Here is a 27,257-nt window from a genome sequence, read left to right on the forward strand (position 1 = left end):
AATCATAAACAAGCAAATAATGCGAGTTATATTTTCATAAACCAATTTGTTATCGGTATATATATTATTTTATTTATTTTTTGGAACCCCAGGATAACCCGCAACCGCTACAACCTCTGCCACAACCTTTGCCTTTTGGGTAAGCACTCTGTGGTTAACACTTTGTGCGTACTGAATAAATTTTCATTGTGTAATAGTGTGCAAACCACACCAAAAATATAAACCGCACTAGGCGTTATTGGTATATATACCATCATCTACTTTAAATATTGAATCCATGCTACCAAAAAAGAAAGAAATGTCCATTTCCTAACATTTTACAAAATGCTTCCCCATAAACTCATTAGTTTAATCACCCTTTTCTTCTTCTTCACTTGTTCTCTCTTAATTCCCCCTTCTTCTTCTTCAGGTGTTTTATCATCCATTACAAAAGACCATGAAACTCTTCTTTACACTCTCTCTCTTTACCTGAATTCCCCTCCACAACTCACCAATCTCCTCCTCGATTTGAGCGCGTCTTACTCGTGGATGGATTGTTCCAATTCCTCTACTCATCGTTCAATTTCCTGCAATTCCCCTTTATGCTCTGCTATTGGATCTCGCGCTTGTGCTAAGTGTTTTAACTCCCCTAATCACGATGATTGTTCCACTAGCCCTTGTGTTCTCTCTCCGTTAAACTCCGTTACTCATAAATCCTCTACCGGCAAAGCTATTGTTGAATCCATAGCTTTGCCGGTTACCGACGGGAGGAATCCAGGTCAACTTAGGGGTTTTTCTGAGTTTTTTTTGTCTTGCTCCAAGAAATCTTTGCTTAAAGGACTTACCAAAGGTGTAGCCGGTTTAGCCGGGTTAGGCCGGTCCAGATTCTCCCTCACTACTCAGGTTCTAATCACTACTTCTTTTATTTTTTTTAATCACGCATACGGATTAATTCGGATTCACATTGCATGTGTTCTATTTGAGGAAAACACTTTAATATTCAGAGTTTAAATTGGACATTTTTAGGAATTTGCTAAAATTTCTAATAATCACAATTTTTTTTATCTAATTTAGAACTTAGAAGTAATGTAAATATTTATTTTAAGAGGATCAATGAACTCAATATCATACTAATTCACTATTTCCTTGACTCTTTTAGGATCAAAAGGAATATAGCTAGTATTTTACCTTTTTAAGCAATAAATTGTTATTTTTTCTACTAAAACTTTTTAATTTTAATTTACTCTTTGTTTTGTCCATTTATGGCGGTGTTAATCAAGTGACACGTTTAAGGAGAAAAAGAAAAAAAAACTTTGGATGGATACTTTAATGAATTATGTTACTTCCTTTGTCAAATTATTATACTTACTCAATTTAATATTTTCAAAAAATGTAATTTAAAATACATTATATCTTCTATTTACCGACTTAAAATCTTGAATTTTATCTTACGCAGGTCAGCACTTCTGTTTCGTCTACACGCACTTTTGCCCTATGTTTATCCGGTTCGCCGTCTGCTCCTGGAGTAGCTTTCTTCGGTTCAGCCGAACCGTATTACTTTTTACCCGAAATTGACCTCTCAAAAACCCTTCGTTACACCCCACTTATACCGAACCCGGTTCATTCTGACTATTTCATTAATTTGACTTCTATAAAAGTCAACGGAGTTACCGTACAATTGAACCAGAATATCTCAGCCGTTGATCAACATGGTTTTGGTGGGACCAAGCTGAGCACCATAACTCCATACACCACATTACAGAGTAACATCTACAATGCATTCTCTGAGACATTTGTAAATGAATCTGCTAAGCTCAACCTCACAGTAACAAATCCTGTGGAACCATTTAAGGTTTGTTATAATGCAGATGAGGTACTGGATACGAAGGTAGGACCGACTGTTCCAACCGTTGATCTTGTGATGGACAATGATGATGTGTTCTGGAGGATATTTGGATCGAATTCGATGGTTAGGATCGCGCGAGATGGCGTGGATGTGTGGTGTTTAGGGTTTTTGGACGGTGGGATTAAGACTGAAACATCGATCACAATTGGAGGACATCAAATGGAGAATAATTTATTGCAATTTGATTTGGAACAAGAAAAATTAGGATTTAGTTCTTCAGTTTTGGCTTATAGTACCTCATGTTCCAATTTCAACTTTACTACTAGTGGTAACTTGAGTTGAACAATTTACATTTTTATGAATTTCTTTTCTTTTCCCAATAGTTTCTTTGTACTTTTTAATGAATCATGTTGTGGGATTTGCAATATTTGTTGTTTTTTTACATTGTTTTAAGAAGAACAATATATGAATTATACTATATTATTTACAGTAAATATAGTAATATTAAGGACAAATACGAGGAAATTCTTAATTATTTTTACTTCTCTAACATCATACGCCAATATAATAAAACTAGTGATGAGAAGATAATGGAAGGTAATGTTACACTCTTTCTCAAAGGTAGAATCATAATTTGAGGTTTATGTGTTCTTAATTTTAAGATATGAGAACATCATCAAGCCAATATATAATAAATATATGACGTTATTTTACAATGTTTGCCTAGTATTATATGTTGGGACTTGGGAGCTATGGAAATCGAGAGGCATTAGTAGATTTGAAGGGGTCAATATTCGGTTAAGTAAGTAATTGATCAAATTACATACTTGATGAAATGTCACTTCATATTCAAGATTACTCCATTGTTGAGACTTTGAAGCCTACACTATATATCAAAAGAGTAATCTGGAGCAAGCCAAGCTCCCAGGTCTCGCTTTCGCGAACCACAAGGTAGAAATATTTATTGTTAATGATATCATAAAATACATATTCCCTCCATCCTATTTTGTGTGATACTTTTCGGATTTCAAGATTCAAACAAGTCTATCTTTGACCGTAATTTTTTCATAGATTTCTTAAACATTTTGAATTTTCAATTATTGTGATTTATAGTACTTTTTACGTAGTTTACAAATATATAAATTTTATTTCAAAAAAATTAAAGATTCCATGCTCAAATTTTCGGTCAAACTTAAACTGTTTGACTCTCGAAAAATGGAAAGTGCCACATAAATTGGGACAGAGGAAGTGCATATATATTAATTTTGTATCAATTAAATGAAATTATCAGCCTTAATGACACCAATACAATATATGATACAGTTTAGTATCAGTTAAGCGAAATTATCAGCCTTAATGATACCAATACAATATATGATACCGATTTGATATCAGTAAAGCGAAATTAGTTTTGGGGGGGGGGGGGTATATAGTGTAATTATTTAGTGGGTATGAATGTAAAGGGGTATATGTTTATGAGCTATTTGCTTAGTTTCCCCTAAAAAAATGGACAAAGACCAAACCTGAATTTTTTTTAAATACTTTAAGGATAAAAATCAATAATTGTATAGTTAAGGGACCAAAATCAATAATTGTATAATTAAGGGACCAAATTTGATAAATTTTTAAATAGTTGAAGGACTAAATCCAACAAAAGTATAATTAAGGGACCATTTTAGACCTACTCTTATAGTGAAGAGACATTTTATGACATTTTCTCGTTTATATGCATTTAATGAAAAAAATATGTGCGAGGACAATTAAACATAGTCATAAAGTCATTATCTTTACAAAAATGTCTAATAATATTATTATTGTTTATAGTGACAAAAACCTCAAATATGCTAGCCATAGCATTTGAGAAAAGATCCATACATTTCATTATGAGTTAATTGAATATCCATTAGGTTTTACAAAATCATTTTGTCCGCGTAGGGAATGATGATTTGACACATAACTTATAATTTATTTTATTTTATTTTTAAAGTCGGCCAAATTTCTAAAATTCATTTGAAATTTGAGTCTTTTCCCATTTAAAAAAAATTCAAATGGTTTTTAGAAATTTGGATTGATTTTCTTTTAAAAAAATAACAATTAATGAAGTGGTTGAATCATCGTTCGCCACATGAACTCAATGGGTTTGCAAAACCGAATGAATTTTCTGTTAACTCATAATGATATGGATGAACCCTTCCTCAAATGAAAATGACATAAATGAACTAAACTTTTAACGAATGGAATAGATGAGCCTTTTCTCAAAGTTAGATAACATATTTGAGACTTTTTTCTTGTTTTTATTGTATGAGGTGATTCAAGATAATAAGATGTTAGTCATGTGTTCATGATATGTTATCTTGGATCTTATCATAAAGAACTTTATTTACTAATATGAAAATTTAAGTAGTTAAGTTTATGTTCTTAAATATTTCTATTATTAAAAGAAGACAACTTTATCTTTCCTTTTTTTTAAAAAATAAATAAAAAAGGTTATAATTTTTTTCTGACAAACTTCAATATTTTTTAATTAAGCAAAATATAAAATCATAAATTTACTATTAGAAAAATTGGGGCCTCAAATAATAGCTTTATTATCCAAAAAAAGGTTGTAATTAGCTTCTTCTGAGCCACCTCTAAGGCCTCATTTGTTTGCACTTAATGAAAATTTTAATATTAATCATTCAAATCTCAGTCATTATGTATGTTTGTTTTCAAGGTTTGAAATCTTATTTATTCAAATATTAATTATTAAATGTGTTTGTTATTCTAATTTTGCAATCATTTGAAAGATTAAGATCTTTAATCAAGTCTTAATATCTTTAAGATCTTAATGTCTATTTAAGAATTTATAAAAAGATGATAATTCACCCCTACTCAATCTACTTTGCTTTCACCTACCACTAACAATCACCATTTCAACACAACTATCACTACCGTCAATCACCACCACCTATCATCCACAACCTAATCACAATCATCAAAATCAATTGTCAACACCATTAGACATCTTATTCCATCATCACCACCAACCCTTATTACATTCACTATTCACCATCGACAATTACCATCATTAGTCAATATTATATATCTCTAACTGCCATCATCATTCACCACCACCATTAAGTATCAATAACATTCTACTACTAATTATGTCAGGACCCAAAAATAGATGTAATGACACTCGTCTTATCCCACCAAGACAAGTAAGCCAAAAACTCAACTATTACGATAAAGTGCGAAAATAAGCTACAATTGAAAGTTTAATAACAAAGTAATAATACGTATAACAAGTCAACTCAACTAAATTCCCAAAACCTGATTGTTACGTGCACAAGTCTCTAATGTATTACAATGGATTTGAAAGAAAACATAAGTCTCAAATGATGTTGTCACTATTGTAGAACAAGATCATAAATAGGAGTAAGAAGGTCCGCTGAGATGACAAACAAATACCTCACAAATCTCCATAGGAAGCCTCGAAAAAGAAGTGATAGAAAGTATCACGAAAAGCCAGGCTCGTAATCTACAAAAATATAGAAGCAAGGGGTGATTACCAAACCACAAAGTACTCAGAAAGTAAACTTCTAAACACAAGCTAAGGGAATATGATACAGTTTCTCCTTAGACCTCAGCCAAATCTCCACAACTACAACCTTCATAAAAATCAGTCCAACCTAATAGTTCACAATTTACATAGCACATAGTTCAACCACATCACTTCAACAATACAGATCAACCACACACAATATTAGGTTCACCAATCACAAGTTCCACAAAAAGACATTCACAAGTTTACAAATGATAAATATATGCAATGCAATGAAATGTAATGTCAAGTATCATGATGCATGTCTGACCTAATGATACACACCCGTTGTCTTTCAATACGGGATCCATGGGGGAAACATTTGTCCATGCATCCATCACAACGTTCGACACGATCCTCGATAATAAAATCCCTCACTGTGTGTGACACGTCCCTCGATAATATAATCCATCGTGGCATGCGACACGTCCCTTGAATCATAATATCCGTCTCGGCACGCGACACATCTCTCGAAATGGTACATCCTTTTCAATTTCTTATTCTTCCTCAATTCACAAACACTTGTCACAATCATATCTCAGAACCAATGCAAATGATATGTTCACACAAATAGGAGATGGCCATTTTCATAACAATGCACAACAACAACACAATCGTGATACAACATCAACAATTAATCGATAAGTCATTCAAACCATTCTCAATACATCATACACCAATAATTAATTACATTGCCTTTTACTACCCCATTTTCATATTATTCAATATGGACAAGTCAATCCATCATCAAGTCTCATTACTCCCCAACACATACCACAAGGAAATACACGATTCTATACACTTAACAAGGGTCGATAAATCTACTTGCCTCAAACAATCGAGCAATTACTGCGGGACTTGAGCTTTCCCCTTTCGTTGAGCTTCCAAATCAATGAAATCTATTCAAATAAATAATCACAATAAGATTTCGAAACTAACTACACCCATATTACTATATGTCTAGCCTAGACCCAAAAACTCACCCAAATCTATAGTTAAGTTCCTAAGTTTCAAGCCTAGGGTTAAGTTTCAATTTCTCCATATCATAACTCTAATAGTATTCATATAATACAATACAACTAATATTTAATTACATGTCTTGATATATCAAACTTAAATTATAATGTTATTCGAAGAACCCACATAAAACAACTATTCTCAGATATTCAATCTAATCTTATAACTTTAATATGATAATTTCATCAATACTGTCATATCCTTACCTGCTATAATTGAAAGGAAAATTTCAATGTAACAATTACCTGAATGTTCTTGTCGACCGCGCAGGTGAGTATTCCAGTTCTTTTCTATTTTTTTTCTTTTCTAAATAAATTATGTACTAAAAGTGACTAACCCCACTGCCTTAATTTAATTTATATGGGTCAAAAGATATAGGGTATTAAATAAATTATGGACTATTAACCATCAAATAAATAAATTAATTATTTAATAAAATTAACTACCCATCAATTAAATAACTGTAGTTATTGAATAATTCAAAATTCTCAAACCAACTTCACCGGCTGCTCAAGAAATGACTCAAGAAAACTATCGGGAGGGGTAAAACAATTTTTTTATGAAAGTTTCTCAAAAATGACGTTCCGGGTCATTACATTATTCACCACTAAAAATCATGTTCGTCCTCGAACATAAAGAAGAGGAAGGAAGAATAACCGACATTACCAAAAGATTGAAGTATAATCTCTCCAAGTGAGTTCCTCTGTAAGATCATTCTATCAAGATCAACTACTAATGAACCTTCAAATAAACTTTGACAGATCTACAAATCAAGAGTGATTACCAAGCCATAGACTAACCCGTGAACCCAATCTGAACTGAAATACATTTGACCATAACACAATCATCAAGACAAATATTTTCTTACATAACCATGAGAAAATTTTGAACCAAAACCATCTAAAACCAAGAGTGAACCTGAACTAACCACCAAACCCTCATTACGCATAAATCATCACACCTCTCAACAAGATTTCATTCTCATACCATAATCCTCCCACAATCTCAAGCTGTAAAAATTGGATCTTTAGACATCGAGTACTCATCGGGGAAAATTGAACTCAGTTGACCCAAAGAAAGATATGATCGAGTAACCACCCAGTAGGCGATGCCAGAATGCAGAACCTTTAACAATACTGTCGGACAACCAAAACTCATTCTTCACGGTAGCTCTTGTATAAGTTCTCATAAGTAAGGTCATGCATGTAGAACTACTGGTATACTTCAACTACCCCAAACAACACCAAATCTGTCAAAACAGAAATGACCAAGTATGACCAAGGATGCCACCCTACCAAGAGAACAATCGTAGGATCGGTACACCCGATCCACCACTAGGAATTCACCCATAGATCTGGGAACATGCATGGGCATATGCAGTGAATCATACTCTAAATCAGGCTCGGAACGAAGTAGGTGATAACATAAGATGTACAGAACTAAGGTTGAATAACACAAGATACTCCTTCCATAATGTCCATATAAAACATTTCCATTCATCTGACTCCATCTCTTTGACCTTTAGCTACCCATAATTTGTCAGCCTGGTCCTTATTACAATCGTATACATACTAGATTTATCAAACCCCACATATTTCTCGTAGTAGTCCACTGAAGCCAATACTCTTAATACTAACAAACACCACAACCACACCAACCATTTACCTTACTCTCAAATTGTCACTCGTATCAAAGTCTTCTTAGCAAACACATTGTCGCCTTCAAAAATTTGAAATTATGGCTCCATCTCTTTCCATGTAAGCATTTCATGATAAATATGGGTCTCATCCAAGGCTAATAACACTAATTTTAAATTTGATAGTTCATTTCCATCGAGATAAAACTATTAAATCACACACAATGTCAACTCCACGCAATCTTTCACATATCATGTTCCAACTACCATTCCAAACCATCAGATACCTTATGCCAAAATTCAGATAATTCCTTAGTCACTCTAATAATTCTACATACTATAAGCTGATAACCTCTATTCACCATCAAATATCTATGTAACACATCATAATAGTCTGTGTAGCCTTATCAATAGAGTAGTTTCAATTGCTTTGAAGTCCTCAATAACTATGTAAGACTGTAAGTCCATCTTGTAGTTCATCCATAAGTCACCTACTATTATTTGAACAATTTAGCCCCACACAACAATGCAGAACCTTACACACATCAATTTTTTTCACTCAAATCAAAACCTCATAATGACATGGATAACATGGATCGCGTAAAAACTTTAGAGAAGCTTGATGGACACAAAGTAAAGAATTACAATGTGTGGAAGGTCCATCAAAGTGAAGAGAAGGAAGAAAGAGGCCATTTGTGCAAATGGTCATCTCATAATTTCAATAATTCACAAAAGAAGACAACCAAACAAGGCCCTTACCTCATTAAGGGTAAAATTGTAAACAAAGTGTCTTCTTTATTTTATTAGTATAAATAGTAGTCTCTTTTATTTTGGAAGACTTAGAATATATGGATTTTGAATGTTAAATGAACAAACTCTTTCAAGAGTGTAGTTTAAGAGTGGAATCCTTTTAGGTTAGTCTAGCTTAGTGTAGCTCTTAATCTAGATTAGTGATGGGTGGATTTCCATTGTTGATTTAGGACTTATTAACCTTTTGTTCACTTGATATTGCTCATTTGTGGTTTTCAAATTGAGTTGTTTCTTTTCGAATTCAAGTTTCTCTTCTTCCTTGGTTTATTGTTTATTCAATTAGTCTTTCTTTCTTCTCTTCTTATCTCTTAACTCTCATTTATCCTACTTTTATGTTGTTTAATTCCACATTTGATTTCAATTGGTTTCATCCCTAATTGGAATCTTTATCAAAACCCAATCTTTATAAAAGTTGTTGATAAACCTCTAGTAAGTTTGTACCAAACTAGTTCACATCTCATAGTCGTATTTGAAATCAAAGACAAAAATCAATACAACTTTCAACTCCGACCATGGGTCTATACGAGAGGTCTTGTTCCGTCATCTTTCTTAAATTCTTCCCATGACGAAAATTCCAAATATCTTGAACTCTTATACACTATACACTTGTTCTTTTCACTGACTCACTTATCAATCTTATCTTTTGACCCACAATCCATGATATTTTACCACATACTCTAGATCAAAACTGAGTGAAAATTTTGTTTAGGTCCTATAACAATCAAAAGTAACAATTTAAATCATGAACATGTCCTTCGAAATGTTCAATACTCGATGCGATCGATCATTTCTTACCTTACCCATCCATATCTTGAAAAAATGTACTACTTCGAACGTAGACTTACAATGAAAGACTTAAGTTCATATTTCAACCGTACCGGTTACCAAACTCAAAACCACAAAAGAACTTATCACCACAGTCGATATGTATGTCTATAAACTTCTTTCTCAAATCTTATCCAACAGTTTTTAACCCATATGAATGACACGTAACACTATCACCTTAACCAGAGCAAAACAGATGGAACCACGTGTCTCCGAACCCAATTCTCCACTCTCTTTGAAGATACTTCTTTGACCTTTACAATAGAGTAAATATCGTTGCTCTCTCCTCCTTCTGAAGGTTACACTATATCACACTAATTCTTTCTATTATGGTTCTAGTTCCTATCAATTCTATTTAAGAGGTGTCCCAGCTCCTCCTACACCTTTCCATACGACCATGTTGCTCACCAAACAATAGCAAACTACAACTATAAATATCTGCAGGTCATCATTACCATACATAAATCATTTAACCAAAAATCCTTATCATATAGTCGCATCTTAATTAAAATCTATCAAAATATTATTACCATTATGCTTAGTAGTCATTACCATCATCACTAAGTAACCTTATCATCGACGTGAAACCTTACACCCAACTATACCAACCAAATTCAAAGGATTAACCCAATTTTATACGCACTTTCTTACTAAAATTCTCAATTGCCTTCACACAAGTATACTTATTAAGACTTCCTTTAGCCATAAGTTTGTAATTTCAATATCGATCCACTCCCTTAGAACTTACGATGAAATCACTAGCCCTCACCTAAAATTCTTGAGAAACACTTTACAACCTAAACACATTAATATTGTATAAAAAATCCACCACTAAAATCTTCCTTATCAACAATGCTTAACCCATTCGTCTATAGTAATAAGCTAGTTGGTTTCTCACATATTAGTGCAACACCAAATCTCACTATACGAGAATGTGATACAGTTGATAAATCCTTAAGTAGTTGGTATTCACGCTTAACAATCGATGTATCCATTTCCATGTACCATTAGTACCACACCATGAAAGCCCGTTAGATCCACTACTAGAACACATCATACCCCTCGATAAGATTGTACTCAAATAGCCCACATATTTCTGGCCTACACTATCAACTTTGTTTGGTCTCTCGTTCAAAGCGATATGCATTCCTTCGTAGATCAGGTCGATAGTAGAAGTAACACACTCCATAAATCTAACCAAGTAAGAGTCACTACCATTATTGTAGTCGTATCATGACCTTCTTTGATATACACTTAAAATATAAAACCGTAGCAGAGATTCTGACCTCAATTGGCGCAACATCATTTTTATCATTTGCTAAGCAACCCATACATGCATGTTATCACAACTTTACTAACTATAGTTTCCAACGTGACAATGTTCATTTTCTAGTCGTTCCTTTAATCATTTCACTTTCAATTGCCGAACCACTACAAATATCACCTATACCACATAAGTACTATTCCTTTTCTAGGGCAACTAACTTGAAAAATATAACACAGTCATGAAGTCCCTCAAATCATTTTTCAACCTCATCATTCCCATATCCTCAAAATGCATCAGTGAGCCATCACCTTACTCAACCCCTTAAAATTGCTAAACATTCCGAATATAATCACACATCCTTTTCTCAAGTCTATCACATCCACATTAGTACTAGATCTATCAACCAAGCCATGCACAACACATAAATTACCCACATGAAGGATAACACATGAGTCATCACTATAAGTGAGAAAGAATGGAATGAAGCGATAAGAATTAGAACGAAAAAAAATGAACGATAGAGATTCAAAAAAGTGAAGATTTTTCCTAAAAGTCACCATAGCCTCTCGAAAATAAGCAACCGACGTCTCTGCTCCGATCCTTGAGACTCTACTAGACTTGTCTTGTACACACGTATGAACCTTGAGCTCTAATACCATTTTGCAAAATGGATGTGATGACACTCGCCATATAGACAAGTCAGCCTAAAACCCAATCATTACGATAAAGTGTGGAAATAAGCTATAATTGAAAGTTTAATAACAAAGTAATAATACGTATAACAAGTCAACTTAACTAAATCCCCAAAACCTGGTTGTCACGTGCACAAGCCTCTAATGTATTACAATGGATTTGAAAGAAAACACAAGTCTCCAATGATGTTGTCACTAAAGTAGAACAATATCATAAATATGAGTAAGAAGGTCCGTTGAGATGACAAACAACTACCTCAAAAATCTCCACAGGAAGCCTTGGAAAAGAAGAGATAGAAAGTATCACGAAGATCCTAGCTCTTAACCTACAAAAATGTAGATTTGTCAAAAGTCATATGTTGAGATGCTCCACAATCTATGATCCAAGTATGATGAGTAATTGAAGAAAAAAAATGAGGTAAAAACATGATAGCCATAATGCATACCAGCCAAATTTACACTGGTAGTGGCCTCTGAATTTTTTGCTGTAGAACTTGTTTGGACAGAATTGAACATTTGAATCAACTCCTCAAATTGTTCCCTAGAAAATCCATGTCTATTAACGAGGTCAGCCATTAATCCTTCCTTGTTGAAGTCTTGATCAACAAATGCATTAGCTTGATGATTCCCAAAGTTTCCCTTTCTTGGTTTGTTGAATTTGAAGTGAGCAAGATAGCCAACAAGTTTGTAGCAATCTTCTTTCATATGCCCAGATTTTTTTCAATACTTACAAAACAATTTAGATTTCTTACTTTCAATATTCCCTGCTTGTCTAGTTCCCTTGTATTCTCCAGAATTCTTTGTCGGAGTCCATTTTTGTTTGGAAGTCATAAAAGTAGATGAGTCAGTAGTAAGAGAATTTTTAGAATGAACTTCCCTTTGAGATTCTTCATGCAAGATTATAGAATAAGCTTGTGAAGTGGTTGGAAGTGGCTCCATCATCAATATGTTTCCCCTCACACTAGTAAAAGCATCATTAAGACACATTAAAAATTGTATTAACTGCTTATCTTCATTCATTTTCATGTTGTGATCCTTAGCTCCACAATCACAATCACATTTACATATCATAAAAGTGTTAAGAAGTTTCAATTGGTCCCAAATTCTTTTAAGTTTGGTAAAGTAGCTTGTTACATCATTAGTACCTTGATTGATGGTGTTGAGTTCTCATTGCAGTTGAAAAACCTTGATCCATCTGCCTATCCATATCACTCTTCAAGCTCAATCCAAAGCTCCCTGGCTGTTTGAGAGTAGAGTACACTCTCAGAGATTTCCCTAATGAGGGAGTTTAGCAGCCAAGCAATGACCATGTCATTGCATCTTTTCCACTGATCAAGCATCGATGAATCTTCAGCCGGACATTTGGAAGTTCCATTTATGAATCCAAGTTTGTTCTTGGCTGAGAGTGATATGAGAACACCCCTGCGCCAGTTTCCATAACATGTTCCATCAAAGGTGACATTTAGCAAAACCATCCCTGGATTATCAGAGGAGGCCAAAAAATATAGGTGATAAGGATCTTTTGTAAGGAAGCAACAATGGTTGAACTTCCTTCTACAATAATTGGTGTTGTAGTAGAATCGATAGCATTGTTAGTCATGATTCAGGATTGATCGAATGGGAAGAATGGGAAAGAATGAAAAGAGAAAAAAATATGCTTCTACAGAAGCTCTGATACCATGAAAATTATTAAAGAGAAAATGAGAAGTAGAAAATTTCCTTTGTATTTATTGATCCCTCAACTGTACAGTGAAGCTGCGTATTTATACAAAAAAGAATCACTAATGATATATACAAACTCTAAAAGATAAATACCGAAGATAACTACAAGGTAGATTATTTACATGAGCAATCCTAGTTATACCATAATATAACTCCTTCTGTGAATATACTTGCGTAGGTCAGAACATAAAAATAATTGAGGCCCAAATGTATAATCCAATACACGATTCATCTCAAGTGGGCCATTTCCATTTTTTCCGACAATAGATTTATATGTCAGTTTCTTGTCAATTGATCAATCTAAGGGTCTGGGTAAGAAATAAAAAGGGAAATAGGTTAAGGTGGATCGAATGTGATCTTATGGGTCAGGTTTTAATTTCAAATTTCATCAAATTAGGTTGGTTTATTTTGGTACGTGGACCTATAATAAGAGGTCTAGTGTAAAAATTGATATTGCAAAGTCATCAAATTTAACCATTAAAAAGTAGCACAAATGGGTCCTTTCTGGGACAATGGAATGGTTGAGCCCAATTAATAACATATGGCATAGAGGGACCTTTTTCCAAAGTTTGATGGCATATTTGAACTTTTTTTATCAGTTTAATTTTGGTGATGTGGACCTCTAATAAGAGGCAATATGGAAAGAACGGTTTTGCTAACCATCAAGCTTGTCTGTTATGAATGGACCCTTTCTGTAATGCAATGGGTAGAATAATCATAATGACCATCTTGTCAGAGCCAAGCTTTTGGGATATGCATCGTCAAGCTCAAAACTATAGTGAACTTGTGTTATGTATTGTAGCTTTTTCTTTTTTTACTTTCTTCTCCTACTTGGGCTATTCCTATGTGTGATTCAACTAAGATGCTTGCCATCCTAAATGCTTATCAATCCTTTTCTTTGACCTTCTTTTAGTGTCCGCTCTCCATCATTAGCGTCACACATTGATACTAGTTTTCTTTTGTTTAAAGAAAATAACTATTAGTTGAGTGACCATATGAAAGTTGAGTGAAATGTGATTTTCTGTGATAATATGCACTGTTTGAATTAGATGAAATGGTACATAGAATGTATTATCTTTCATAAGCATTAACATAGCTACAGACACTAGTTATTGGAAGATATGAATAAAAATGTTGTTGTTAATGAACCTAATTCCAAGAGTTGGTGAACTTGGATGAATATTTCAAGAGAAGATGGCTGAAAATGGAATTGAGGAAATGTTAGATCACCTAAGAAGGATCAAGAGTGGAGGTAATCTGACTAGCTTCAAGATTGATCAAATTCAAAAATTTGAAATGTGGCTAAGAGTTTTGAGAACCTTTATAAAGTATCATCATGTTCTTTTTCGTGATTCCTTAGTCAAATACACAAAGAATGCCAAATCGACTATGGAAATGCTTCACCGGGTATTGGATGGGATTACAGATCAATGTAAAACTAACCTTAATCTAGAAAGGCTAGAATCACATTTGATGGAATTCTTGAAATGTAATACCATTTTAAGTTACAATTATGAGTTGAATGATTTGGATCTGTCGAAATAGATGGATTGCCTCGGAAAGAATCTAACTGATTTAGTGATGATTTCACTGGAAGAGGTTAGGTCTTACCCTGCTGAAGAAAACCTTGAAATACACAGATTTATAAAGAAACTGAAAATTGTTCAAAAGAAAATGAGATGTTTGAGATACTTATATGCTACAAAGATAAATGGTTACGTCGGCAATGAGAAGCTAGAATGTTTGGAGACTCAAATTCAGTTCATGGCTAACAATGTGGGACAACTTTGATTTGCTATTTCAGATAATGTTTTTGCTGATTTTGTAGATAAGGATGAGGATGAGGATAAGGATGATATCTTGAATAAACATCCTTATCTATTATTCTTGATTGTGTTAGTGGAGCTGGAAATGAAGAAGATTTTTCGCGATGAACTAAAGGCTTCAAAGTTTACTCATTCAAGAACTTTCAAGGACAAGAAATTACCAAAAGGATCTTCTCATCATCTCCAAAATCTGCTGATGTATCTCGGAAACAAAAAGCTCAATAACTTTCTTGATAACATCTCTGTTCAAAATATTGATGTGGCAATAGAGTTCTTATTGGTTTTCCTTGATGCTGATGTGTCAAATCATGTTATTAATGGTAAAAATTGGAGCTATAGTAGGTGATGTTCTATATGTCATTGAAAAACTTCTTCCTGGCTCTATAAAACAGAGATGACACTAGCAAAATAAGTCTTTGCTCGATACAAATATTGGAGAAAACTAAAGATCTGAAGGCACAAGTGGAGACTTACTACAAATCCTTAAAATTCACTCCATCTCAGTTCCCTACTATTGGTGGATTGAACTTTCTGGATTCTCTTATAAGGAAACTGAATGAGATGTCGAAATCTGAATTTGATTTAGATTTCTTGATGAAACCTCTTTTAGGTAATTTGGAGAAAGAGTTATCAACTCTTATATCCATTTTAGAGAAGGAGTTGTCATCTTTATCATTCATTTTCAGAGATGTCGCAAAGGTGCACCATAAACATAAAATTCTTAAAGATCTTCAGAGACGTACTATCAATTTGGCATATGAAGCTGAGGTTGCCATTGACTCTATTCTTGTTCAGTATAATGCTTTTTTGCATATTTTTTGCTCACTTCCTACAATCTCAAAAGAGATCAAGCAAATTAATGCGCAGGTGACTGAGATGTTGTTATCAGACGTTGCTCTTAAGCCTTTCTATGTGGTAGCACCATTTAAACACCTGCCAACTCGACATAGCAATCCAGTGATTGATGAGGAGATAGTGGGTTGTGGGAATGACATAGAAAAAATGATTCAATATCTAATTAAAGGTACAAATGAGCTAGACGTCATCCCAATTGTAGGCATGGGGGACAAGGGAAAATGACAATTGCCAGAAAGGTGTACAATAGTGAAAACATTGTTTCTCATTTTGATGTTCGAGCATGGTGCATCATTTCCCAAACATATAACCGGAGAACACTATTACAAGAGAGTTTTAGTCAAGTTACCGGTTACAAGGACAAGAGAGATAAGGATGATATCCTTACTAACATGTTGAGGAAAAGTCTAGTGGGAAAGAGATATCTCATTGTATTGGATGATATGTGGGATTGTATGGCATGGGATGACTTAAGACTTTGTTTTCCAGACATTGGAAATAGAAGCAGAATATTAGTAACAACTCGACTTGAAGAAGTGGGTAAGCAAGTCAAGTACCATACTGATCCTTACTTCCGTTCCTCACAACAGAAGAGAGTTGCCAATTGTTGCAGAAAAGAGTGTTTCAAAAGGAAGATTGCCCGCCTGAACTACAAGATGTGAGTCAAGCAGTTGTAGAAAAATTCAAAGGACTACCTCTAGTGGTTTTCTTGGTAGCTGGAATAATCAAAAAAAGGAAAATGGAAGAATCTTGGTGGAATGAGGTGAAAGATGCTTTATTTGACTATCTTGATCGTGAATCCGAAGAATCAATTTGGGCGACTATGCAATTGAGTTTTGATTACTTACCCAATTGTTTAAAGCCTTGGCTTCTTTATATGGGGATGTTTCCGAAGGATGCAAGAATTCTAATGTCTAAATTGATAAGTTTATGGATAGTGGAAGACTTCGTGGAGAACATTGAATCTGCTGAAGATTACTTGATAGATGTCATTAGCAGTAACATGGTAATGGTTTCAAAGAAAAAATATAACGGTAAGGTCAAATACTATCAGGTTCATGATGTAGTGCTTCACTTTTGCTTGGAAAAGAGTAGAGAAGAAAAGTTTATGCTGGTTGTGAAGGAAAGTCGAATGAGCTTCATTTTGAGTGAAGAGCTTTCCAAGTTTGCATCTCTGGGATCCAAAACACGGAAGCCTTTCCACCAACAGTTAAGGTCACTGATAACAAATGTAGAATTTAGAGACGGGATCCCTTCTGTAAGATTCTTAAATTGCGACTTCTTAAAATCTTGGATTTGAGTTCCCATAAAGTGTGTTATGTGTCGACAGCTATATTGAAACCACTAAAACACCTGAAGTACCTCGCAGTTTGGACAAATAAATTCTATTTTCATCCAGAATCACATCTGCCCCATCTTGAAACTTTAATTGTGAATAATTGGAGAAATTTAGTACTGTTACCTGTGTCTTTTTGGGAAATGAGAAAATTAAGGCATGTTGAGATAGCTGAAGCTGAATTTGATAAGTATGGACTCTTTGAAGGATCGTCTAAATTAGAAAATTTGAGGATATTAAAGAATGTTATTAGATTTCCAATTGTCAAGGAGGTGTCCTAATCTCAACAACTTCACATCCACTTTGAAAATGATTCTGCATAGTCTTTTTGTCTCACATTGGAGAATCTTATCAAGCTTCAAAAACTTCACCTTTCCAGTAAGTGGCCCCACATTGCATTACAATTGTCTTCAAATTTAAAGAAGTTGAATGAAAGCTGTTTTGATGAGTACTAATTAATTTAGGAGCAATCCATAACATACATCTCATTTCATAAATAAGTATTGAGTACATGTACACAAGCCATCTATGTTACGTTGTACAGACTCTTCAAAATATCGCCAAGTATATATTGGATTTTCCATAGTGCATTTTTGAAGGATCCGACACGTGTGCAATAATATCTTCGAGGAGTTTGAGCGACATAAGAAGCCAAATAGATATCACTTGTCAAACCCCTATCCAGCTTTCTAGTGAGGACAATAGCAGAGTCCCTGAATTCATCCAAGTTGACGACATGTATACATGTCTCTCACCTTTGACAACATTATACTATTCGAGTTCTTTCATGTCTTCCACTGTCAATTTTACGGATAAGGCTCCTACATTTTCGTTGAAGTTTTCAATCTTCGTAGTGCCTGGTATAGGGCATACTTCATCTCCTTGATGAAGAATTGAGTGAAGGGCTGATCCTTTCCTTGCAGCCAATACAATTGAGTGATCTTTTGAGTATTAACTCCATAGTTTCTGCACAATTGTCGTAGTAGCCCATTAATTGTTGCTATTGGTAGTTTAATTTGAACGAGAATTGGCGTGTGGTTGGTGGTGTAGAAAGTTAAGGAGCAGGGGATCAGAAGCATAAGGAAAAGAGAGTGCTTGAGGCGGTTTATCCTTGTCGGTCTGCAATTCCTCCAAAGTACGGTATTTTTGGCCTATCTCAGGTTTATAGATTTTCTGTCTCAATATACTTGGTTGCAGTCCCTTGTTTCTCCTACTGCTGTATAGTCTTTACACCTCGTCGAATCTAGACTATAATTGTGATGATAACCAAACACCAGTGATTCAAATCATTCTCATTGAAGAAGAAAGAGATGTAGAACTGAAATGAAACTTCATCTGCTTCTTCTTCAATTGGAATGGTTCCGATCACCGAAGTTTAGTTATCATCATAACTTTGGTCCAGATCCGATGAGGTGTAAGGATTGTATGACAATGGGAAAAATAACGGATTACAACCAAGTAAATTGAGACAATGAAGCTATAAACTTAAGAGATATTCCTAAAATTACATACTTCGGATACAGTGGCAGAGCCAGGATCTCTATGACGGGGGTTCAAAGTATAAAGAACCAAACACATGAAAAATTACAACATAAAAAATGGAAATATTAATCTTAACCTACTAAATTTAACTTGTGTTGTAATGGTGCATTTAGGATCTTCCTACTTTTACCTGCTCCATCGAGTCTTCGTAAGATTTTGTAATTTTTTTCTTTTATTTTGCAGTGTTCTACTTTATTTTATTTTTTTAATTAATAATTAATTAAATAGATAGTGCTGAAAGACATTGATGACTTTTAAATTTCTTCACTCCATTAAATTTAATTTTACCTTATTTTATATAAATATTTTTTCTAACTCAAATTCAAGTTTAATAACAATTCATTAATTTTTGGGAAAAAGGACAAATATACCCCGAACTTTCATAAATGGTATGTGTCTACCCTTCATTGTACTTTTAAGACACCAATATCCTTACCGTCCAAATTTTGAAACATATATATCCATTATACTAACGGTGATACACGTGTCTCAATCTTAACCGTCGACCCTATATTTGTTAAACTTCTACCCAAAATTGAAAAATCCACCCAAATACATAAAACCCACTACCCAAAAATATTAACCCAAATCTCCCTAATTAATTCACTTAATTTTAAATTAAGCAACTAAAACACTTGTTTAACAACATCCCCCCCGATCTTCATCCCCAAATCATCCTCAACACTAAATCCTGCAATTTCTCATCAACTTCATCACAGGAGAGGAAGACCCATCCAACCATCTTCATCCCCAGAATCATCCTCAACACTACATCCTCCATTTTCTCCTCAACTTCCTCACATGTTTCTTGACACATTTAATCTTTTCTTTAACTAAATCAATCATTTACTCATTACCATCATTATACATGATCAAATCTCACCGAAAGCACTATTGAAAAACTTCACACAACCCTTTGTACCAGATTTTATCCGACGACCATTAAACCTCAACTCTTTTGTCCACTACATCTTGTGCATATGACGGTTTAAGGCCAACAACAACTAAAATGGATATTATAATCTTTCTCTTTTCGTCTAGAGAAGAAGGCCATCGTAGGACTGACATAAGGACTGATACTAGGATTAGGATTTGGTAGAGTATTAGGGTTAGATTTGTCTGAAATTTGTTTAGGGAGAAGAGGTAAATGAGAAAGATAAGGGTTTTTGGGGTTGGAGTACCATCTAAAAGTAAGAATTGATTTGGGTTTTTTTGGGTGGGTATTATGTATTTGGGTGGGTTTTAAAATTAATTTGGGTGGGTCTTTTAATTTTGGGTAGGAAATTTAGCAAATATTAGATCGACGGTTAAGATTGAGACACGTGTATCACCGTTAGTTTAAAGGGTATATATGCTCTAAAATTTGAACGGTAAGAATACTGATGTCCTAATAGTACAACGAAGGGTATACACATACCATTTACGAATGTTCAGGGGTATATTCGTCCTTTTTCCCTTAATTTTTTAAGGGATAAGACACAAGTGCCCCATAGACTATGACCGTAATTCCAGAGACACACCTAAACTTAACTAGGGTCCTATTACCCCTAAATATATGGAGAAATTAGGATTTATATATTCATCAAAGTAGTATACTTCCTGCCTATAGTTTTAATTTTAGCATTGAAGAGGCAATAATAGAAGCAGATTGGGAAGAAAGAAAATGGAGTGTTATGTGAATGACATTGAAGATGCAACGCGTAGATATTATTCGGATTATATGATGAGGGTGCAACTCATTTTTATAACTTTCTCAGTAAATAGTTGGTTATTGCTTTAAGTCACCCGAGTAAATCGTGATAGCCATGCTTTGATAACACATTAGAGAGCTTGAAAGAGAAGGATAAAGTGTCTGCATACTGCTAGTGGTATCTACTACTACTACTACTGAGAAGTTTCTTCTACTATTGAGGTTGGTCCAACGTTTGATTTATTAATTCATTTGTCCTACTATCATACTTCAAAATTCATAAGGGTCATGATGGAACATACATACTCCCGGATAGATTAACCGAACCATCGACCTAACTAGTTGAAGATAAAATAATTAAATGCAGAAATAAGACAAGTATAGCTTAAATCCATACAAATCTTTATAAATATACTCAAGTGCAAAAAGTTAACAATATATAACCCCCAAGAATGGATGTCATCCGTACAATATCAGTACATAATACTTTATAAACATCGGATCACTATGTCAAATAAGATTACTTTGACCGCATCTTCCTTGTTGGTGCGAAATGGTTGTTGGTATACTATTAGTTTTGTTCAAGGAAAAAAAACATGAAACAAAGTTAACAGTCTCATATTTCTATATTGCACTTATTGATATGGATACAGTTATCTAACCGTTGCTTGAATTAACATCAGGCGGGAAAGGATCTTGAGAGTGAGACTATGAGGATGACACACTCAACGCTAGGGAAAGTTGCACCTGATGCTCTTCCCCCAAGTATAATAATCATGTTGCCAATTGATCATCAAAATATTCCCTCCTCCACCACTAGCACTCAGCGGAGCAGCAGGGTCACCGTTGGAGCAGTCAAAATCGTGAAAGGACTCTGAAATTCTGATGATCGGTAGTACATGACACCAAAGACGATGATGATACACCCGCACCGGCAAAGATGACGACGATACCGCCGATGATGTAGATTGAGCGTTGTTCGATTGATTTGAATGATGAAGCTTCTTGAAAATGTGTTTCATTGTTTCTCTCTGTATCATTCAATACTTTTCCCCTCTCTCTAGATTAGTAAATATATGTATATACAAATTAACTTGTTGTTCTTCACACACTCTCTCTATATCGATTCTTTTTGTCTATATCGATTAATTAGATGGGGAATGCAAATTGATCTAAAATGCTTGTTTTGCCGTAAACATGATGAAACTAAAGAGCATATATCGTACAATGCGAGTAGACACAACATATATGGGACAAGATGGAAAACTGGATGAGAATGCAACATAGTACAATCCTCAACTAGGATCAACATTGGAGTGGACGCTTGCAAATGTTAAGGGACACTCCTAGGTTGCCTAGGTTTTCAGAATGATGCATTCAGAGATTGTATATGTCATTTGAATGGAGCGAAACTTGTGAAGTTTTTAGAAGTAAAGCAAAGACTGGAAGATAATTACAAAGGAGATTGCATATACCACATGTTAGAGCACCTCTAAAAATCAAGAGTATTATTCATCGATTTAATTTCTAGCTTCTGGTTGATAGTCACTCACTTAGTTTTGTTTAAGTAGGCTGGTTGTGTATAACCTGGCCTTTGGATTGTAGTGTTATACTTTTTGGTGATTAATAAAAGCCAATAGTTACAAAAAATAACGATTTTTTGAATTTTCAATTATTGAAAATTAAAAACAAATAGAAATAGATATAAATAGTAAGATGTTAAGATCTTAGGCTTTTCTCTTTTTAATTAATTAAATAATCTATTTATTTTGATACATATTTTTACAAGACATAAACTCATTAACTCTACAACAAAATTTCTAATAATATTATTATTGATTATATTGTGTGGGTTAATTCAAGATAATAAGATGTTAGTCATGTGTTCACGATATCTTACCTTGGATCTTATTGCAAAAGACTTTATTTACTAATGTGAAGATTTAAGTAGTTAAATTTATGTTCTTCAATATTTTTATTGTTAAAAGAACACAACTTTTCTTTCCTTTTTTAAAAAAATGAAAGAGATTATGTACTTTTATACTTCAATATTTGTTAAATAGGCAAAATATAAACTCATATATGTACTATTAGTAATTTTAAATTTCACTTAAGATTTAACATCTATAATCAAGTCTTAAATCATTAAGATATTAATGTCTATTTAAGAATCCATAAAAAGATGATAATTCACTATCTATACTTTAATTTCAACTACCACTTATAACCACCACTAGATAATGTTGCCCGTGCTATGCACGGGCCCAATAATATAAATGGTATATTTTAGGGCTAATAACCGATTTTTTGAAGCGATTGTTTGCGTGGATAAAGGAATAAGTTTTTTTTATCACAAACATGTACTTTCTTTGACGTTATTTAAGGCANACATTCACTATTCACTATTGATAATTACAATCGTTAGTTAGCCTTATATATCACTAACCTCCATCATCATTCACCACCACCATTAGGTATCAATATTATTCTACTTAATCTACTACTACTAGTTGCTTATAGCTGAATAAGAAACAAATATTCATAATTATTTTTTGTATAATTTATACGGCATTTGGTAGGTAGATAAGAAATACGTTATACATGTATAAAATTAATACAATATTTGGTTGACAATTTAGAAATCCACACAACTAATATATATATATATATATATATACTAGATTTTCGACACGTGAGTTGCACGTGATTATCAATTCAAAAAATTTAAGCGGAGATTTGAATAATAAGCTTTGCACAAAATAATATTGCAGATTTTTTTGTGAATGTTCAACGTGGATCATCATATATATATATATATATATATCTTATTCACACGAACCTATGAATATGGTCAATTAAAATTTATTAGTTAAATGCAATAATGTATATATTTATTTCAATTTGATGAGGTTTAATTATGTAATTAGTCGTATCGCACTAATATTACCTTATAAATGATTTTTGTTGTGTATTTTTCTTGTCATCTAACCAAATGTGTTTTGCACGTGTATTCCACTTAATCTATTCATATGAACATGTGGAGACCAAGTACATTTTATTTTTAGAACTGTTTTTGTATATTAATTTTTATTTTATAAGTTATAACATAATAGATGACGTTCTTTTTGTTGGCTCTCATATTTGACTTTTCGATTGTCTGTGTACATAAATCGAAGATAGTTATCTGACTGTCCATAGTTAACTGAGAAAAGTTTCTTTTTTTTTTTACCGAAAAAACTAAAAATTAAAATTAAAGAATATATTCTATCTGTGAAATCATATATACAATCACCTGTTTTTCTTACACCCAACAAAGATATAGTTCATATACTTGTAAATAATTTTCGATTTATTCAACTAAGCATGATTCGTCCAAGGAAAAATAACAACACCGTGTTATCGGGGGTAGTATAATAATATGAAAAATTATTGATCAAAAGTTAATATAAGGAAAAATGAAAGATATAATTAATTAATGTAATAACTATGAAAATTCATAATATTTTAACTAAAGAATGTAAAAGAGTGTGAATAACATTTGCGATAATTAGTAATAACTAAAAGAATTTATAATGTTATAACTAAAGAATTAATGTGCAATAGATGAGTGTTATTAGAAGTCATATGAACTTTTCTTCATCGAAAATACTGAAATATTAAAAAATAGTAAATTAGTAAAACAAAAGGGCAATGTTTACATTGTAATAACTATTTTTAAGCAAACTTCTTGATAATCTAAATCACATAAGTAGCATTGATAAATAATGTAATTCTTTTGTCTTGAGCATCAACAAAACAAATCGTGATAATTCTTTAACTCTTGAGAAGTTAAATAGTTTTGGAAAAAGATATTCATAAACATATATCTACATCACAAGAGAAATTGTTAACAAAAACAAATGAATTTAGACTACAATAAAAGTTAAACTAATACAAACTTCCACTGGTGTTATTACAAGTTATATGAAATTTTCTTCTTCGAAAATACTAAAATATTAAGAAATAGTAAATCAATAAAACGAAAGGGCAATGTTTATATAGTAATAACTAGGGAAAATGCATAAGTACCCCCCCAACCTATGCCCGAAATCCCAGAGACACACCTAATCTTTACTAAGGTCCTATTACCCCCCCAAACTTATTTTTTAATTAATTTTCTACCCCTTTTGGTCCTACGTGGCACTATTTTGAAAAATTTGTCAACGCGTGCTGGGCCCACAAGAATAGTGCCACATAGGACCAAAAGGGGTAGAAAATTAATTAAAAAATAAGTTCGGGGGGGTAATAGGACCTTAGTAAAGGTTAGGTGTGTCTCTGGGATTTCGAGCATAGGCTGGGGGGGTACTTATGCATTTTCCCTAATAACTATTTTGAAGCAAACTTTCTGACAATATAAATCACATAACATCAAAAAAACAAATCGTGACAATTCTCTAACTTTTGAGAAGTTTAATAATTTTGACAAAAGATATTCAGAAACATATAACTACATCACAAGAGAAATTATTAACAAAAATAAATGAATTTAGACTACAATAAAAATTAAACTAATACAAACTTCAACTGACTTTATTACAAGTCATATAAACTTTTCTTCGTCGAAAATACTTAAATATTAAGAAATAGTAAATTAGTAAAACAAAAGGGAAATGTTTATATAGTAATAACTATTTTGAAGCAACCTTTCTGACAATCTAAATCACATAAATAGCATTGATAAATAAAGTCATTATTTTGTCTTGAGCATCAAAAAAATAAATCATGACAATTCTCTAACTATTGAGAAGTTTAATAATTTCTGAAAAAGATATTCAGAAGCATATATCTACATCACAAGAGAAACTGTTAACAAAAACAAATGAATTTAGACTACATCACGTTAACCTCATATATTGTAACATTACATGCTAATGTATATACTAAGCAAAAAAATAATTATTATATCATCAGAATTATTTTCCTCAAGTACTCGAAGTTAAGGAATATACCTTGTTAGGATAAAACAATTTACTTCATTAGAATAGTGGTACCTCGTATTCCGCTAAACTTCGAACTCACAACGACAATAAATCACATGAATTTTTTTAAAATGCAAGAAGAAGAAGAGTAGTAGATTAAAAAAAATTGTGGTTGAAAAATGAGAGAAAACCCCTCTATTTATAGTCAACAAAGGGTAGTATCAACAATTGTTTTTTGTGTCTTATCTGAAAAGTCACGACCTTTCCTAGAAGTCACAACCCTTTCGAAAAGTCACAACTTATCAGAAAAGTCACAACTCATCGAAAAATACAACCCTTTGAAAAAAGTCACAACTTATCAGAAAAGTCACAACTCATCGAAAAGGTCACAACGTATGTTATGGATATTATAGTAATTTAACATTCAAGTTAGGAGTTCATGCTTTTAAGGTTATATATATATATATATATATATATATATATATATATATATATATAGGGAGATAGGCGAGCGAGAGAGGAGAGTGGTGAGCGAGAGAGGAGGGAGGCGAGTGAGAGAGTCAGATACATGCGAAGCCACTTGGATACAGTGTATCCAGAACAAGTTCGACCTAATTTTGACCACATGTGTTTGAATGCGCCAGCTACATATATTTGAAGTCCAAATTTTGGTAAGTTTAGTTAAAATGAAAAGTAAAGAAAAGGAAGTTAATTAGATACTAAACTAGTGAAGTTTCTGCAAGTTATCCTTCATTTTAAGTGAAATTTCTGCAAGTTATCCTTCATTTTTAATATTCTTAACTTTGTTTCGATGAGTGAAAAAAATTCACAAACTCAATCACTGCGGTTAAATCCTATTTGTTTGGTTAAAGGGTGCATCAGTGCACAGTAGCAACTGAGGGATATGATTAGTCAAATCAGAAGCTTAACCAGGCAGGGACATTAGCCATCGTGTTTTGAACCTTGCGTCACTAGCCCTCGGGGAATTCTGATTATCAAAAAATAATGAGTAATAATGAAAACCAAACACCTAAAATATCATCCTAAATTAAAAGAGTAGTTTTCCACAATTTCACATTAACAAGACACTTGCACTACTTGTAGGCTAATGAACTGATGATGGTTGAGAAACTGGAGATATTTATTAATGAAGGCAAAGCACATAATAGATGTTTAAACACACTGGAAACATACATAATAGAAGATTGCTCAAAAAGTCATACTGAAGTACAGACCAAAAACCAATTTAGAGATTTTAGACAGTTGGACACATACTTCCAACATATTATTATTACTAGTCCTAGACACGTGCTTTGCACGTGAGTCCTGTGAAAGGTATTGATTACTGTCAAATATCACAAGCTATTCAAAAAAATAAATAAATTAAAATAGATGAACAATCAATGTATTCAAATAACTTCTTTATTGTATGTCAAATGATTAGACATTTGATGAACCTGCAAAATTTAGTTTGGTAACTAAAATAATGAGTTACATTTTTATGTTATTAGGTCCAAACATATGATATATTAGTATGTGCAAAAATGAATAACAAAAATAATTAATGGTTCTCGTTTAAATGCACAATAAGAAAATTTCTACATATACCTTGAATTGATATCTATACTTCAAGTCTAACACCCATACAATTCTAAATGCTTTATGGAAGAAAA

At 33.0% G+C, this 27,257-nt stretch overlaps 1 protein-coding gene and 1 pseudogene across 1 annotated transcript; both read left to right on the forward strand.

The window, feature by feature from the left end:
* Nucleotides 1-291: 291 nt before the first annotated feature.
* On the forward strand, nt 292-2,236 carry LOC125871112 (probable aspartic proteinase GIP1). The gene is made up of 2 exons (XM_049551707.1): nt 292-882; nt 1,436-2,236. The coding sequence occupies exons 1-2, from the start codon at nt 325-327 to the stop codon at nt 2,165-2,167; spliced, it is 1,290 nt and encodes a 429-aa protein (XP_049407664.1). The 5' UTR covers nt 292-324; the 3' UTR covers nt 2,168-2,236.
* Nucleotides 2,237-14,571: 12,335 nt separating this feature from the next.
* LOC125869611 (putative late blight resistance protein homolog R1B-16) lies at nt 14,572-17,675 on the forward strand (annotated as a pseudogene).
* The last annotated feature ends 9,582 nt before the right edge of the window (nt 17,676-27,257 follow it).

Source organism: Solanum stenotomum, chromosome 7, assembly GCF_019186545.1.
Source record: "Solanum stenotomum isolate F172 chromosome 7, ASM1918654v1, whole genome shotgun sequence".
Lineage (NCBI taxonomy): Eukaryota > Viridiplantae > Streptophyta > Magnoliopsida > Solanales > Solanaceae > Solanum > Solanum stenotomum.